This window comes from Haliaeetus leucocephalus, unplaced genomic scaffold, assembly GCF_000737465.1.
Source record: "Haliaeetus leucocephalus isolate CR32 unplaced genomic scaffold, Haliaeetus_leucocephalus-4.0 Scaffold317, whole genome shotgun sequence".
In the NCBI taxonomy this organism is placed as follows: domain Eukaryota; kingdom Metazoa; phylum Chordata; class Aves; order Accipitriformes; family Accipitridae; genus Haliaeetus; species Haliaeetus leucocephalus.
The window spans coordinates 6,191,769-6,209,056 of NW_010972753.1; the positions used below are offsets into that span (position 1 = coordinate 6,191,769).

The window sequence follows — 17,288 nt, forward strand, 5'->3', positions numbered from 1 at the left end:
CCATTTTGTTGCCAATGCACAATACTCAACACAATTTAAGATCACACAACTATTTAGTTTTCTGGAGCTCCCAGAACAGTAAAACATTTCAGTACTTTTTTTTCCAAGAAATGCCCAAAATACTCTTGCCATAATACCTTATGAAGCACAAATGAAAAAAAGAAAAAAAAAATCTTTTGTGTTACAAATTCGTGTACCCAGGTTTAAAGGCACAATCAAAAGCAGCAAGACAGAAAAAAAAGAAAATAATTCTGTCTGATTTTCCTCTCCTTGCCACTGTCATTAACCTGCATTTAAAGAGAAATTGCAGAAATAATTTTTCTCCAGTGTATATTTCACACTTTTATCAGAGCATTAATGTTGATTTCATTCTTCTACTTTACAGAGGCAGAAAAATCAGTGCCATTATTCACCACCAGTGAACATTAACCTAACATGAAGAGAGGATAAAGTGAAAAGGGACCATCCTCCTAAACAGCACTTTCTGTGTTAAACCCTAGGCAGAGACGTTTGATAAAGGACAGACATAGGAAATACAAAGATCCAAGGAACACAGAGAATCACAAATGGATAGTGAATTAAACCCAGTAATTAACAAATCCTACGTAAATGATCAGGATCCACCAACCTGCCACCTTTTCCCTGTTTTAGTCGGTGTAACCACAACAACTGATCAATCCAATGTCCAACTTTCTTCCTCCACCTTTTGCTACTCTCCCCCTTGTTATGCCATCTCATTAATAAGATTGTCATACTTAGCGTTGTTTCCTCTGAGTGCTTACAATGGGATCGTGTCTATGACTGGAGTCATACCAGTACTGGAAACAGAGGGATGGTATACAGAGTGTCATCAGTGTGTACTGGTCTTCACAGGAATTTAAGCTGAGAACTCCCTGGCTCGAAAATATTAAAACAAAACCTTGTTCCTGACAACCTTCTTTCTCTCTGGGTCTGAGGAAGTCCATGAACCAGAATAATTGGGATCACAATGAATTCTGGTCCAGATTTTGCCTGTTGTGTGACAGGAGAGGTGGCTGCAAGCCTTCGGGGAAAGGATCACCAGGAGCAGGTGAAGGGATGCGTGACAAATGATCTGGCTATCTGCATAGGTCGAGGTGTCACAGTTTGACACACCTGTACTTCACCTGGAAACACAGAATATTCACTAGGAAATCCATCATGGGGGTTGTGTCGAAATCCGTACATTTTACCTGTTTTATTATGCAGTGCAATGTATAAATGTGAGTTTTGTTATTTAATTACTAAAAAAGAACTGTATCTCTAGAGCAGATGTTTACTTTTGATATATTTGTCTCATTTACAATGAATTGAACTTGTTCCATCTATCTCCATATATTCTGTATATTCTGACTGCCATCAAGTCATTTCTGCCAGTAAATAAAGATATCATCAGTTGCAAGGTCAGATACCCTCAAACACTGGCAAAACCCTATGGACAATGAAGAGTTTGCAAAGTGTTGGATAGATTGTTAAGGCCATATAACCTGACTTTCTGAATAGCACAAACCAAACAATTCACTTCTGAAATGAAAATCAAGCTCACATCCAGTGGCTGAGCAAGAGTATATTGGTGTTTTTGTCCACAGGCCATATTCATCCCACATGAAAGAAACATTATTAAGACCAAAATATGCTGTTCCTATATTGCTGTATTGAAAAAATAATAAATCATGCGTACTTAGTACATATCAACATGCATCCTGAAGCCCTAAATCTTTTTTCTTCTCTGTCTCTAATACAAAGAGAAGACAAAAACCTGATTTCACTCTATCAGTTAACTGTTGCTAATAACTGAATCTTAGGAATTATTCCTTATGTAAAAGAATGTTGAAGCTGCATCAAAATCAAGTATCCAATGAAGCAGAGAAAAAAAAGCAATGCAGTATTGCAAAAGATTAAATACCTTCCAACATTTCCAAATAGAAATTACTTCAAGCCACCTACTACTTTAAATTTTAGGCTAACAAGTAGATGTCAAAAGGCACTTTCCTGAAAGAGAGAGTAGACTTTCTCTACAACGAAAGCTTCAGAAAGAATTTAAACACAGCTCAAGGAATTAGTTCATCTTTTACCTTCAGCTCCTCAACAGCTTTCTGTAATTCCTCAGGTGTTTTATACTCAAAATCTCTTTCCAGATATTCTTCCTCAGCTTGTGTTATCCATTCATGCATCTCTGACAAATCCTTTCTGAGACTCACAGTCTTATCCAAACCACCTTTTAATGCTGCCTTCTTAGCATAGGCCTTTAAGAAAGAAGAGATTACATGGTACTTGAAGCAAGGCTACTGTACAAACATGACAATATTTTAGCCCGAAAAGAACCAAATTAAATCCTATACTAATAACATTGCTGTAATTAGGCAGATGTTTACAAGTAATTAGATAGATATTAATAATAGGTAGTCACAAAAGTATTACACATGTGCATACATCCTTTTTTTAGTGAGTCATTGCTGCGCAGAATGAATTTTCAATAATCCTAGAACAGCACTCTACACCATATGCTGAGGTCATCAGAAAAAAAAATTGAAAAAACATCACCCAGGGACTATTTTCTAAAAGACGTAAAAAGAACAACCACAGGAGACCTTGAAAGTGCATCCAAGGATGAAACCAGAGGCTCTTGAGCTGTAAAGTCAGATGACCTTCAAACCAGTTTGAATGCAACTTGCTAGAGAATAAAGCAATATGCCTATCTTTCTTCTACTAATGAAGTCATTATTGAATCTCTCAGAAAGGTGTATATCCTAAAAATAGGTAAGTGAAAAAGGAATCACCTACTGGAAGAAACTACTTCTCTCAAAGGGAAAAATACTTTTCTTAAATCCTTTGCCAATCACTATATAGCGGTCATATAACTTATGTCATACAGCTCACGTATAGAACTAGATGATATTTAAGGTCCCTTCCATCCCAAACGATTCTATGATTCTATGAATTGTGCATCAACTTATCAAAATTGTCCATAACTGATTCAGCCATTGGCTGAACCATTCTTCAATGGTATACAGAAGTTTGCAACAAAACCAGTTAGTTGTACTGGTGCCATTTTTCAGAGTTGGGCTTGCAGAGCTGATCGCTCCCAATATCCTGCACTGTGATGCTACTTCAGTAAATGTTATTTTCAGTAACATCAGGGGGAATTGTGTCTTAGTATTTGGTCTTAGTTTCTGACTGTTACTGGTTTTGTTACTCATCCTTCAGGACTGACTATTAAACATAAATGTTGTTCTACATAAATGTTGCTTTACAGAACAAAATAGAACAACACTAAAAAGGGGATGTTCAACAAGTATCAAAGCAGAACCGCATGTGGCCCTGCAAAATTGCCTCTTCCTCAGTCGCAGCACCAGAAGAGGGTATTCTCCCATCACCTGGAAAGAGCATCCGAATGCCAGTTGTTAGCTCTCACAGTCACACTAACTGCACGTACATTAACTCCAGCTGACCTTTCCAAATCCTTTCAAGAAATCCCCACAGACCAAACTGATTTTTGTATTCATTACTCATGTGTTTTAATAGCTATTACTGAAGAAGTCGTGTTAGAAATGCCCACTGAGAGGCAATAATTTGTGCTGTGTATTGAATGGAACTACTGCAGGCAAATTTTCAGGGGAGTCAGAAGACAACTGTAACAGACTTCTAAAACTCGTAAGGCATCACTTGAAATTTCTGTGAGAGAACTGCAAAGATATCAAATTTATTAATATTACAAAAAGAAGCAATTAAAAACTCCACATTAGTCAAATGGGAAGGACTACAGAACTGGATCAATAAAATGTCTTACAGATTTCAAAGATGAACTTTTTTGATAACTGTTTATCTGAACAATATACAGAGGCTATTTTTCACATGTAAAGTGAAGAATAAAAATCTTAGAAAGCATTAGACCACCTTGAAAGGTAATAGTTTTACTGTTATGCAAATACATGCTAAAAAGGTAGAAAACAGAATGAACAATTAGGAAAAAAATACAAAACGAAAGACGTTTCCTTTGAACTATCATAAAGAATCCAAATGCCATCAATGAAGTAAGAGCAATTTTTAGCTTCCTTAATCTGTAAAATTATTTATTAAGAATGTCTTTAATTAAAACAAAAGAATGGTCCTTTCCCGTTATACCCCATTCTCCCAAATTCGTGTGACCATTGGAGACTGTAATTTACACACATGCATATGCGCACATACTCTTAATTCCAAGTTATTGAATTCTGAACTCTTCACTGCTTTAGTGTCTTATTTCTTCTAGAGTAATGACACGTGAGTACAATGACGCAAAAGAAAATGTAACGCTAAATACAGAACTGGATTTTTTGGCAAATGCCTATATACCGCTTTCAGAAAGCTAGTTTTGCAGGAACCATAAATTACATTGCTGTTAAGATCTAAGATATTACTATATAACTTTGTTATAAAAATAGTAAGATATTGCATTATAATATAAAGAAATATACTTTACATGCATTGCTACATGCTAAACAAAATTCCTAAAATAGAAGTTTAATTAATGTGAACCAAATATGTCTAAATTCTGTTTCATATCTACTGGATATGCATAGAAAGACAAATTCTGCCAATGAGAAACCTGATTATGAATTTAAAATTAACCAGTCACAGAGGGAGACTTGATACCTGTTGGCAAATGTGTTCCCATTGAACATTGAGATCCTTTAGTTCTGTCTCTATTCTGGAAGCAAATTCTGGCTCTGCTTCACTCTTCATTTTCTTCCCAACCTCATTAACACTGTTCAAACTGGGCTGGATTGTCTGGATATCATTTACTAAAGCCTAAAGGAAGAGCAGAAGATTAGGCAAATTCACACAAATTTTCAGATATGCTATCCCTATCAAAACATGTCTACATGAGATTCTGACGTGCCTTTGGTCCAGATCTCCAGTCAAATGAGCACAATTAACAGACTTAACTATGAAAATAAATAAAAAAGGAATAAGCAGCTGTAAATATGGTAAGCTATGCTATATCAGACAATGTTTATTTGCAAAAATATATATTATGTAACTTTCAAACGTTACGTATATACAATATATACACTCATATATAAAGTTATATTACTTGTATCTATTACAACGCCTAGATCTTTTATTCACGTTTGTGAAAGAGCATCCCATCATAATGGTGGAAAACAGCCACCTTATTAACTACGCCAGCATTACCCTTGGATAGGTAATTCACCTGGTAACTTCCTTAAAATGATCTGATTGGTGATATTCTCTGGTTATGTCTAGTTATTAGAATTTTATTTGTGGTTGAATATTATTTAAGCCCTGAGGTAGTTCTAAATTGCCACTTCCAATTTTATTTCCTAAGGCCGCCTTCGGTGCTGCAGATGTTACCTGGGCTTCCTACACAGTGGAAAAGGCTGGAAGTGTAAACACATAAAAGATGATGAAGATTCTGGTAGCTTTATTATATATTTGACAGTAATGGCTAATATTTGTACAAACTCTTCATAAATTCAGGTGACAGATTCTAAAGGAGTTACATGTAACTTACTACTCTGTAGAGATAAGACCTGTCCTATATAATTTATAATCATTTTTATTTAAATAAGGGGTAAGAGAGAAAGTCTGAGGAGCTCGGAGTTCTGCAAGATCAATATGTACGTTTCATAATATTTACACATCCTGTCAGAACATTTACAGAACCTGTAAATTCCACTGAACATATAGACAGGGACTACCATGGATTACAAGATTCACTGCACTTACACACTCTGTTGGGAAAGGCAGAAGTATTTGTAAACCCTGTGATGGAAGTATCAATACTTCATGATGCTTTAAAACTCTGCTGGGACAAAGTCCTGGAACTTGTAAGTGTAGTGAGAAAAAAAATGGACATAACTCACAATACCTGCAAGTTCTTTCGGTACAGTCAGAAAAGCTTGTAAATAATGTGTGAATAATAGATAAGGAGAAAGATCATCTGGCACAGGTTACACAGCTTATAACAAATAAACATGCAATGTTTGTAAACGCAACAAAGTAAATAAACAGTTATCTTAAAAGGCTACTAACTTATTTGCTGCAAGTACCCTCTCTGATGTTTTGCTCCTGCTATAAATACATAATGATACAGTCACTGTATGCCTCCTCTCTGTATGAAAGTTCCCAATCTTTTAATGGAATTTTCCTTCAAACCCAGGAAATGCAGGAGGTTCAAATAGCTTGCAGAAGAAAATCCCCTTACAACACAGATTTATTTTTAGGAACAGTAGTCATTTGTGTAACTTCTGTATAAGCTAGGCTCACAGAGAAGAATCGAATAATTGCCAAGCAGGCAGGGAATACTTACTGTACATTGCTCGAGTTGCTTTTCCAGTGCTTCTGAATCACCAAGGGCAGGCCACTCTTCCTTCAGAAAAACATCCACTTCAGCCATCCACTTCTTCAGCGTTTTAGTATCGTTCTGTTTATTAAAAAGACATTTTATTACATTGCACAGAACCTGACTGGCAATAGCGTAACTCATCCTGGCACTATGACTAAAATTCATCGCAATGTAATTTCAAGATTATTGAACTGTCTGAAAAATACAAACACAGCAAACAAGCAAAACCAATTTTTTCTGGGACTGTCATCGACTCTTTAGCCTGCACTCTGACCATTTCTGCCCAAGTTTAACGTGTCTATGAGTGGGCAACTTTCTGGCTCTCAAATTTATGCCTTGCAGATATCATTTGTGTTTAGATGCTGCATGCGTGTTCATTGGTTCCTTGTATGGCTTCAGATGACTCATAATTGGAAATTAATTCAGGTTCACCTATCAAATCCTCCTGTGCTTCAATTTCAATTTCAGGCTCCTTTTGGAAGTTGCATGCTCTATTGCCTATTTCTTTACCAGAACACAACACAGAAAAACTCCCTTACTACTCAGAATGAAAAAAAACCTAATTGTAACTGAAACAGTAATCGAAACAAATTCACTTCAGAAACTAAAATCATATAATGACTCAATGAATCATTTCAGAGACTGGCTCTTACTCTCTGAACTAACAGTAATTTAGTTACTGTTTCTAACACTTGAATATTTGTAATCAGTAATTTGCTTTTAATAAATTAATAAAAAAAGCTGAACACAAAATGCCTTAAGAGTGGGAATGCTACCAGTCCCAGGTAACATTTCATAGATCATCCAATACCTTGAAAAGTAGGATGAGATTTAAAAAATGTCTCTTAAATGTACCTTAAAATGCCACCTTAGGTAAACAATTAGATGCACATGTTAAAATAAAAATTATAAATGTCAAAAATTTGAAAGGAAAATTATAAAGCGTTTGTTCATTAAATTGTTTTCATCAACAGCAAACTACAGATTGATATTATATGCTGAAGAGCTGAATTAAAGCACAAAAAAAGACCTTTTGTTAGAATACAGACTGTGCCCTAAAACGTGTACAAAAATGCCTTAGCGACTATTACGATAGATAACCAAAAGGAACATTTTCCTAGTGTGCTTGATATATTTAATAACAACAGGCTACCATGGAAAATGAACTGAATTAATAAAAATAATTATACCGAAATTATCAGTATACTTCAGAATGGCAATTATTAAAACACTGTTGAAGTGTCTACTGTGCATTCCATTATCAGTCAGTAAAAATAGTTCAGAATCATATTTCATGATGAAACTTTAATACCTCTAGAAGAATACTTTAAGTATAGTTCATTAATGCTGCAAAATACAGATCTGATGGAATTTACTTAAAAAGAGGTCAGTCTCCAGCTACCAACGAAAATCAAATATATGACTTGCACTTTGAATCAGACTGTAAATGCATTTTATTTATCGACACTGATTTCATCGTATCCCATGCTGACGCATTCCATAAATTGCAACAGCTAAAACAATCGTCTGGAAGAGAAGTCATTCAAAGGGTTGAAAAGACAATGACTTTTATTTTAACTGTGTACTACAGTGACTTCAGCAATAAATATAAAGGCTAAGATTTGTACGCAACAATAGCTCACATAGCTTGAAAACTACGTGCTCTACACACAGCATGGTCATGATGTTCAGGACTTTCTCCTTTTAGGAGTAGTGGGGGAACCTCTAAACTTCTGTCCAGAAAATTTGGGGGGGGGAGGGGGGGGGCGGAGAAGAGACAGAAATTTTAATTTCTCAGGCAATTGCAAATATTTCATTATACCTCTGATAAAACTGCTTTGCAGTTTTCCTACTTATATTGGGTTCCAGCTGCCTCCAATGGACCCACCACAGGACACAGCTGACCCCGTGGTCACATAGTGACACCTCTGTGATAATATAGTTAAAAAAGGGCAAAAACACCAGAGAGGCAAAGGAGGAGAGGAAAAAAAGTGAGAAACAACCCAAGGTGGGTGAAGAAGGAGGGAGAGGAGGTGCTCCAGATGCTGGAGCAGAGATGCCCCTGCAGCCTGTGGGGAAGACCACGGTGAAGCAGGCTGTCCCCCTGCAGCCTGGGGAGGACCCCACGCCAGAGCAGATATTTCCTAAAGGACTGCAGCCCGTGGGAGGACCCACGTTGGAGCAGGGGAAGCGAGCGAGGAGGAAGGAGCAGCAGAGAGGAGCTGGTATGGCCTGAGCACAGCTCCCGTTCCCCGTCCCCCTGCGGCCCTTGGCGAGAGAGGAGATAAGTAAAGCAATGGAGTGCGGACTAGGAAAAAGAGGGAGGGTAAGTGTTTTAATTTCTGTCTTTGTTTCTCACTACACAGATCTATTTTAATTTTCCCCAAGTTGTGTCTGTTTTGCCCATGACGGTAACTGGTAAGTGATCTCCTTCTCTTTTTCTCAGTCCAAGAGCTTTTCCATCCTATTTTCTCCCCCTGTCCTGCTGAGGACAGGGAGAGAGAGAGCAGCTGGGGCATCTAGCTGCTGGCCAAGGTTATCCCACCATACCATTAAACTTCATTTCATGGCCAGCTTCAAACATCAGAGATGTAGCTATGGAGCCAAAGCTACAATTTAGAGCAATGTGGCATTTCACTAGCTAAATGTTAAATGGTACTGATAAAATGTCTTACTTTTTTTCTATAATGAGGTTTTTTTCCTCTACAAAGCAGAAGTGTAAGAATACTTTGACAGAAAATTTATTCCTGACCAGACAACTCTATTCAATTAAGCTGAAAATAACAATTACAGTTCACATGCTACTGTATTATAATTCACAACATGGAACTAATCATGTTCTACTACCAGCAAACCAAAGCCAAGGACAGAAATATTTGATGTTGTAAACAGAAGAAATACAGAGCAACAACACCGAGAAGAAACACGCTGTGACAACACAGCTTTGAGTATGGATGCAGGACCTCAACCTTCAGAATTTTCTTTGTGATATTGCCCATGAGTATGCAAGTGTTCATTTGCATGGAGGTGAGGAGAGAAAAAGATATAAAAAAAATTTAAAAATACTTTCTCCTTTTTTGTGACTGGTTGATCTGAATTCCTTTGAAACCTGTCCCTTGCAATTATATAGAAATAGAACAGGAATATGTTAAAAATGGACTTATTTTAAATCTTATAACAACTAAGTCATAGACATCCCCTGTAATGCTGATACATGTGATTTATAAATAAGTATAAATAGCAGATCCTCACAATGAAAGAGTGTAAGGTTCCAATGCTGTCATTCTAAATACCAGAAAATTCACACAGTTGTATAAGTCATATACACCTCTGCTTTCTGGCAACTGCTGCCAAGATACTACCATATTACAAATGACTTTAATTAGGTAAGTGAATCCATTAAAGTCAATATGGTTACAGCTACTTCAGCTGCATGAAAAATAAGTAGAGGAATATTAGTAGCAACTTCACTGAAATCAAAGTTAAGCTTTGCTATTGAAACAACATAGGCAGAAACAGCCACAAAATCAGAATTCGAAGTAAAATCTTGGATCCACCAAAATCAAGCAAACATTTAATATATTGTATGTATTGTTTTGATATTTCACTTCGGTGTTACTTTCTTGAGGTGTATAAATGCGTTCTGTGCCTGTCCCACAGGCACAAGCCACCACATAGTAGTTGAGGCTGAAAAAGTTTGGCTAACCTGGAATCGCTGGAGTTTGGTCATGAGCTCCTCAAGTTTCTGACAATGTTCCACCAGCTGTGCCGATAATTTCTTCCAGCGGCCAAGGATCACCTCAATCTCCGATCGATATCTTTGGCTGACTTCTGCAGGGGCTTTCCTGGACATGTCTTCCACAGTTGTGCTGAGATAGTTGAGGCCTTTTTGCTGCTCTTGCAGAGAACTTTGTAGAGCCTATGAATAAGAAGCAAATAGTATCCTGATTCATGTGTCGGGCAATTCTCTTTGCTTCACAAACACAGGTGAGACTGCTGAAGAAAGGACTGAAAACTAAAGATGTAGGTCACCTTTGCTAAAACATCCAATGACATATTCTACTGAGCAATTTGTAATTGGTTTTCTCACACAAACTAGAAAGTAGATTTTTTAGTTGAACTGAGAATATAACCAGAGGTGTTTATACTTGTTAATAGCGCTGATCTACACATACGTCATTAATTTGAGATTGGAATTGACAATGGCCCTAATGATTACACTTTCAAAAAGAATGAGACTATACATGGAGAAAAAGAATAAACTTAGAACTGCTTCTATGATTCAAAGTTTTTGATAAGTTCTCAAAACTTTTGCAATTCTTAGTCCAAATTTGCTGCAACTAACTTTTTTTCTGTATTCTACTTCTTATTTCTGAATGTCCATTACTAGTTGCACCAAACAACATGCTCATTAGCCATCCAAGAGTAGAACAATATCAAACATTGACACGCAGGGAAGGTTTGTACCCTCTGGCAAAACTTGTTCCACATTTGTGTCTGCTTGTAAATCCGACAGGAAATCTGACAAAGCCCGTGCTGCATTTTGCAAATCACCTTCGTTTCCATGTCAGCTCTGGAAAATGAAATGAGCTAAATCTACATTTAACTACCAGAGCTATCGTAAAAGGAATATTTTATATATCACGGGGACAAACAACGGCCTTTCCTTAACATGTTCGGTATCTTATAAAATTGGTTTCAATGGTGAAGAACACTTTCAATCCTTTAACTTTAGGAATCGATCCTAAGTAAGTATCCACCGTCTGCTGAAGCCCTTGCCTAAAACCCAAATGGCTACAATTCACTCAAGATCCATCAGCTTCAGCAGACTCATGACAACTAAGGGTTCTGTTCCTCTAAACTTTACATTTGAGACTTTTTTTTCCCCACAGCCTGACCACTCACCTTGAGCTCCCTGAGTCTCTGCTCCATGATTTCATATTCAGCAACCGCAACCTGAGGCATGGAGAGTTTAGTCTCCGACTGCTGGATCCACACAAGGATAGTGCTCATTGTCTCTTTGTATTGTGCAGGAGGCAAACTGTCAAAAACTACGTTCAATGGGGAAGAAAAAGGAAAGAAGAAAATAATTTTGTGCTTCATTATTTGGTTTGCTGACAGAAGAAGTCTGATAAAACACTAAGCCTTATGGAAGTCAATGGCTATTTTGCAACAGATTGCAACAGGCCCAGTATGTCACTACCAGATTTTTCCAAAAAATGTGGAAGCAGAAAACTTTTGAAGAACAAATGCACTCATTCTAATGTTCATGGTATCTCCATCATTTTGTCAGTTGTGTGTCATTTGACTGACTTGTTATAGGTCACACGACAACTTATATGGCCAAGACAACTAGTTCAAATATGTGTGTTTAGAGATCAACAGACAAACCATTGTATTTAACCCAAAATTGAATTTCAGAAATGCATTAAGAACTAGCATTCCCTTTTAAGGCCCATGTTTGTGTGTTTAAGGTTTCTGTTCAAGTAAAAGGTTCTGTTTAAGACATCTGTTAAAAGCTTAGAAAATTAATCTTTCTTCTGCATTAAAGTTGAATTTTATTGAACTGTGCTTATTGCACCAACATTACAGCTGCTGTAAATAGACGACAACTGGCACACATGTGAGCAACTCATTAGCAGAGATACTGCCTCTGCCCTCAACAACAGTTGCTTCTATACTCATTGACAAAAGTAGAGACAAATAGCATGGCTGGCTGGAAACAAAACATTTCCAATTTGTACCACATAATAAAGAAGTATATAAAAGCTCAAAAAAATGTTACGCCTATTTGGATCTCCGGTATGTCTCTGGTGTTTCAGAAAGAACTGTAGTGAGAAATGATATAGCTGTCCAAAAAGCAATTTTGACAAACAACACAGTTATAAGTTTTTAAGTGCAAGCTTGCTTACATTCTCATATAGCAACACCTGGCAGAACGTACTTTAGGTTTTAACCTAATTTTTTAGTTGATCAACAGAATGTTACTTGAAAAAACTTTGTATTTTCAGTTAGGCATCATAACAACATACTAAAATCAGGGCAATTTAGGCTCTCTCTTGTGGAGTATGCACATTTTATGGCATACTTTCCTCATAAAAATCTTGGCTGATCTGATTTATCACACGCATCCGGGGATTTACGAAAGATAGGACTTGGTACCAGGAAAGACAAGAATTTCTTCCCTTGTGATGTATTTTCTTTACACAGAAACCAAGAGTAATACATTCTTGGAAACACAGAAAGAAAACATTTTCCATCTCATCAAATACCACTTTAAATCTTTTTATTTCCTTAGTGATATTTGTATTGTCTTTGACTCATTTAATCCAAACAATTCCTACTTTAGCATAAAACATGCATTTAAACACATCACTCCAAATGAATGGAGATATAATTTCAACAGTTCAGATATGTTAAAGGAGCATACAACTCTTAATCTGCAGTTTTATTTAGAAATATGAAATGGAGTTCAGTATTGTGATGTAATGTTTGATGACTTCTATAAATAATTGTCTCCTTTAAATGACAAACAAATCTTAGGACTGGTGTATGACTTCAGGCAGCTGTATAAAAGAATAGCTATTTTGGTAGTAGCGAAGAGTACCTCAGAACAGGTGAAACCACAAATTCGCTGTTACAGCAAACTCCACCAAACTGCACGAAACTCTTATCCTGAAAGTTTGCCAATAATAATAATAATTTTAAACCCGTCCAAACACTGCAGATGCTTTGTCCAATTTTTAACAAATTATGTTCTTTAGTATTTGAAGGAATAAATAAGAGTTCAAGTGGGATCACAGATGTTGATTTAATCAAGCTAGTAGCTTTCCAATTCAGTTATTAAATACTCCATTTAAAAAGCACTTTTAAGTTCAGTGAAGCAATAGTTTTCCTATTTCATTTTTCCAGATTCCTAGTAGTAAAACACTACTTTTCAAAGCCTTTTGCCTACCTAGAGTTTTTGGGGCTTCGTGTTAGTTTTTTGGTTTGGTGTTTTTTGGGTTTGGGGTTTTTTTGGCAGGGCGGGGGATGGTTGGTTGTTGGTGGGGTGTTTTTTGTTTGTTTGTTTGTTTTGTGGTTTTTTTTTTTTTAAGGTAGACAATGTGTCAGCATTTTCATCCACAAGGAAGCATATTAACATCTTTTTAGATGACACTTCAGAAGAGCCTATATTGGTTTTGCAACTCATCATGCCAACGGTGAGAATTCCAACTCCTACAGTGGGATTCACGTTACCTAATTTAAGCTGTCTAAATAATCTAACACATTTACGGTCTCTCTGTGGGCAGTATGAATCTCTAAATTCCCCATGCTCATAACATAAACACACAGCCAGGCCTGTTTATTTTTATCCTAAAATTTGTTTTGTGATACTAATGTTTGTGGATTAAAGTCCACATGATAAGCACAGTGCATTAGTATGGATCCTGCTATATTATATGAAAAATTCAAGTGGTAATCAGAAATATATAGCATGTCTGCAACCCAAGCTTTAGCTAAACTAGGCCCATGACAGCACTGTAACAAAATACCACAGAGGGAAAATACAAATATGTTACTGTGAAATATCAGAATACAGTTCCCATCCCATAATAGGAAAATGTTGTTGCATTAATCTATTCCACTTGTAGGCAATGCATTTGGGTGTGACTAACATTGTAACCCTTGAGAACTGACAGGCAAATACATTTACACTTGCATATTTATTTTAGAGAAAGTGCTTAAATTTGGAAATACAATGTGCAGATAGATATTTGGTTAGGATATATTTTTAATAAGTTGAAGTATTTAAACATGTGAAAATAGCTTTCCAAATAAGTAGAATACTTTTTGTTTGTTTGTTTTTCCTTCCAGCTTCCTTTTTTGTGACCAGATTTTCCAGTCAAAAATCTTTTCCCAAATCAGAAATGAAATGAGAATACAATTATCTCAACACAGTTATCAAATCACACTGGATATGCTGCAATATGTATCTCCTACAGTCAGGACAAATCCCACTGTTCATCACATCATTGTGAAAGAAGAAGAAAGGCAATAAATATAATCTATGGCATCATTTTAGTAAAGACTTATTCCCTGAAATGAAGGAACTAGATTGAGCTGCATGTGTTTCCCATAAAAATCTCCTCAATAGTAACTGCAGTTTAAAACCATGCTGAATTTCTCACAGCTTTCTTTTGTTTATTTTGTAATACAAATACTTGAAGCTATTCATCAAAGTCTTCACACTGATGACTTCATAAACGCTGTGATTCCCTTCTCTCACATCTTTCACCAGAAACTGTTAAAGTGGGATCATAAGGAATCTTGTATAATTTATAATCAATGTTCTGCAAGTGCTTTAACACTTTGAATTCTCTTATTTATTAAGCTCTTAAAAGAAATAGAAAGGAAGCCCTTCTCCAGTTCTACAAGATCTATTGTAAGAATAAATATCTTTTAAAGATACAACACTTTTTAGGTGGTTTTATTTCCCATCCTTATAAATTTTCACTTTTACCATGGAGGAAAAGGATACAGTGACCTACGGAGTAGAGGACATTATCTCATACACATTCATGTCACAGGTTGCTTTGTCCTTTCATTCATCGTTTAAATAAAAAATAATTACCAGAGGAAATGGATGCAAAAGAAAAATGAAATTACTTGCATGTTACTTATTAAAACAGTATTTTCTCACAGATATCTGAGCTGTATCTTCAGCTCAAAAGACACATTCAAAGAAAGTTAAGCAAACTTTATCCCTCAAAACCAAACAGCAATGAATATTATTGCTACTTAATCATAGTTCAGCTCTTAAGAAGAATTAGTTATGACATTTACAGGACACTTGCTTAAAATTCTTCTTCCTCAGGTATGCAATGATTGGTGAAAGATTATTATAGATATCATAACAATTTCACTGTCACTTACAACTCAGAGCATGAAAATAAGTTAGCAGTTCAAAGTTTAAGCAAAAGCAGACCAACGACAGACTAAATCTCCAAATGGTCATCATACTGTTAAGGTTATTGGGGTTTGTTGTCTTATAAAATTATGCCAAGACTGAGTTGCGTGAACTCTAAGTAATGCGACCCTCTTTAAGATACTGTACTAGTGGATTAGGGTGAAAAGTGGTGTACATGCAAAATAACTGTCAGTCAGCATGGGGCGGGTAAGTAAAAAGTCTAAAGAATCTTGACTTGATATAGAAGGCAAAAACTTTCTAAAGTCCTTTTTGAAATAAAGAGGAAAAACATCATTTGAATGCAGATGAATAATTCATCATTAATAATAACAACAACAATAATGACGACGATGACTTCATCTTTGGGAATTACTGATCCTGCAAAGGTAGAATCAGGATTTGAAAGCAAAGCACAGTGCATGAACTTATGAAGCAGAGAGAAATGGAAATAAATATGACTTTTCCTTTGCTACCTCCATCCTGATATTCTTAATTTCACCTGCCAGAAAATCTCTTTTTTTTTTTTTTTTAGTTACTTTCTAAAACTCTAACTACACTCCCCAAATCCCCCCTGAAGAACAGTCTTGTCAAATTGAGAACATGTATCTCACTGAAGACCACAGCTGGATAAGAGTTCACCACAGCAAGACTAAAAAGCAGAAAGCACCTTAACAGAGTTTAGTCCAGTCACAGAACAAGAGGAATGCTGGAATGAATCAGCTGCCACCTGGGAGGTAGTTTGAACCCAGGTGTATTCACTTACCTGACACTGACTGACAGCTCTCCCTGGGCAGAGGGGGAATGGGAGGCTGACCAGGCTGCTCCCTAGAAATCCCTCTGACAGCAGCAGTTAATTTCAAGACAAGTAAATATAAAGTTCAATCCCTCATTCTTCACTGGGGAAATTATAAAACTATGAATTTCCTTGGGAAATCACATTATTCATATTCAAATTCTTGCCGTGATTGTCCATTTCACTGCCTTGTGTACATTACCAAATAGTTCAAAGCACTGTCTGACCTCTATTTTGTCTATATTCCAGTATTCTAGAAATGACTCTAAGTGTGTTTGGGGAGGAGGGAGAGCTAGAATGATGGATACGCCATCTTCAAAAGGATCAATTACCTATGGATATACAGACATTCTATAAAGTAAGAAAAATGGGGCCATATTTCCTCCTATTTTATGAGGTTGTATTGCTTTTATAAACAACATTGCAAAATAGTGAAAAAAACAACCAAATAGGTTTTAGAATTGGCTTTAGGTTAGGTTTTATAACTGGAAATGCTAATCAAATCACGGAGAAAAACATTTGAGAAAATCTGAGTTCATCTTTAATAATGTTTTATTAAGAAATCTGCTGTGCAGCGTAGAGAAACTACTAAGTACTCTTGAACCTAAAAAAAAAACCCCAAACAAAACCACCACTGCCCTCAAAAAACCCACCAAACAAAAAAATACTTGAGGGAGACAATCTCCTAGAACTAGAGAAAACATTTTTTTTGGGGAAAAATTCCCTTGGGAAATAGAACAGAATAGCTAAATACCCTTATTCATCAGAAAAGATAATGGAGTAATAGAACATTAAAAAAAAACCAAACCAAACCAACCCCCCCCCCCCCAAAAAAAAAACCTTGAAAACCCCAAACCCCTAATGATGAATCAAAAATCCTTTTAACATTAAACCCCCCAATTATGAATGGGGGGGAAAAAAAAATAATAAAATCTTTCTAGCACATGTAGGTTATATGTACAGGGAAGGAAAAAGGAGCAAAGGAGCAAACACTACCATTGATCTGAAAACCACTATTCAGTCTTTAGGAAATTCTACTATCTATAGAAAATAATTAATTGCAAATAATTTATTGAAATAAAAGATGGAAATATCTAAAATGCTCTATCAAAATTTGAACATTTTCTATTAAACTAAACTATTTATATCTTAAAATAAAGACATGGGATGCAGCC

At 36.1% G+C, this 17,288-nt stretch overlaps 1 protein-coding gene across 1 annotated transcript in view; it reads right to left on the reverse strand.

Annotated features, from left to right (window-relative positions):
- DMD (dystrophin) overlaps nucleotides 1–17,288 on the reverse strand; it is a 1,006,632-nt gene that overhangs the window by 728,731 nt on the left and 260,613 nt on the right. Inside the window, exons 21-25 of the mRNA XM_010571327.1 lie at nucleotides 11,276–11,421; nucleotides 10,077–10,289; nucleotides 6,335–6,448; nucleotides 4,654–4,809; nucleotides 2,094–2,264 (exon numbers count right to left, since the gene is read on the reverse strand). Of these exons, the coding sequence (XP_010569629.1) occupies nucleotides 2,094–2,264; nucleotides 4,654–4,809; nucleotides 6,335–6,448; nucleotides 10,077–10,289; nucleotides 11,276–11,421 (800 nt within the window). The remainder of the gene's footprint in view (nucleotides 1–2,093; nucleotides 2,265–4,653; nucleotides 4,810–6,334; nucleotides 6,449–10,076; nucleotides 10,290–11,275; nucleotides 11,422–17,288) is intronic.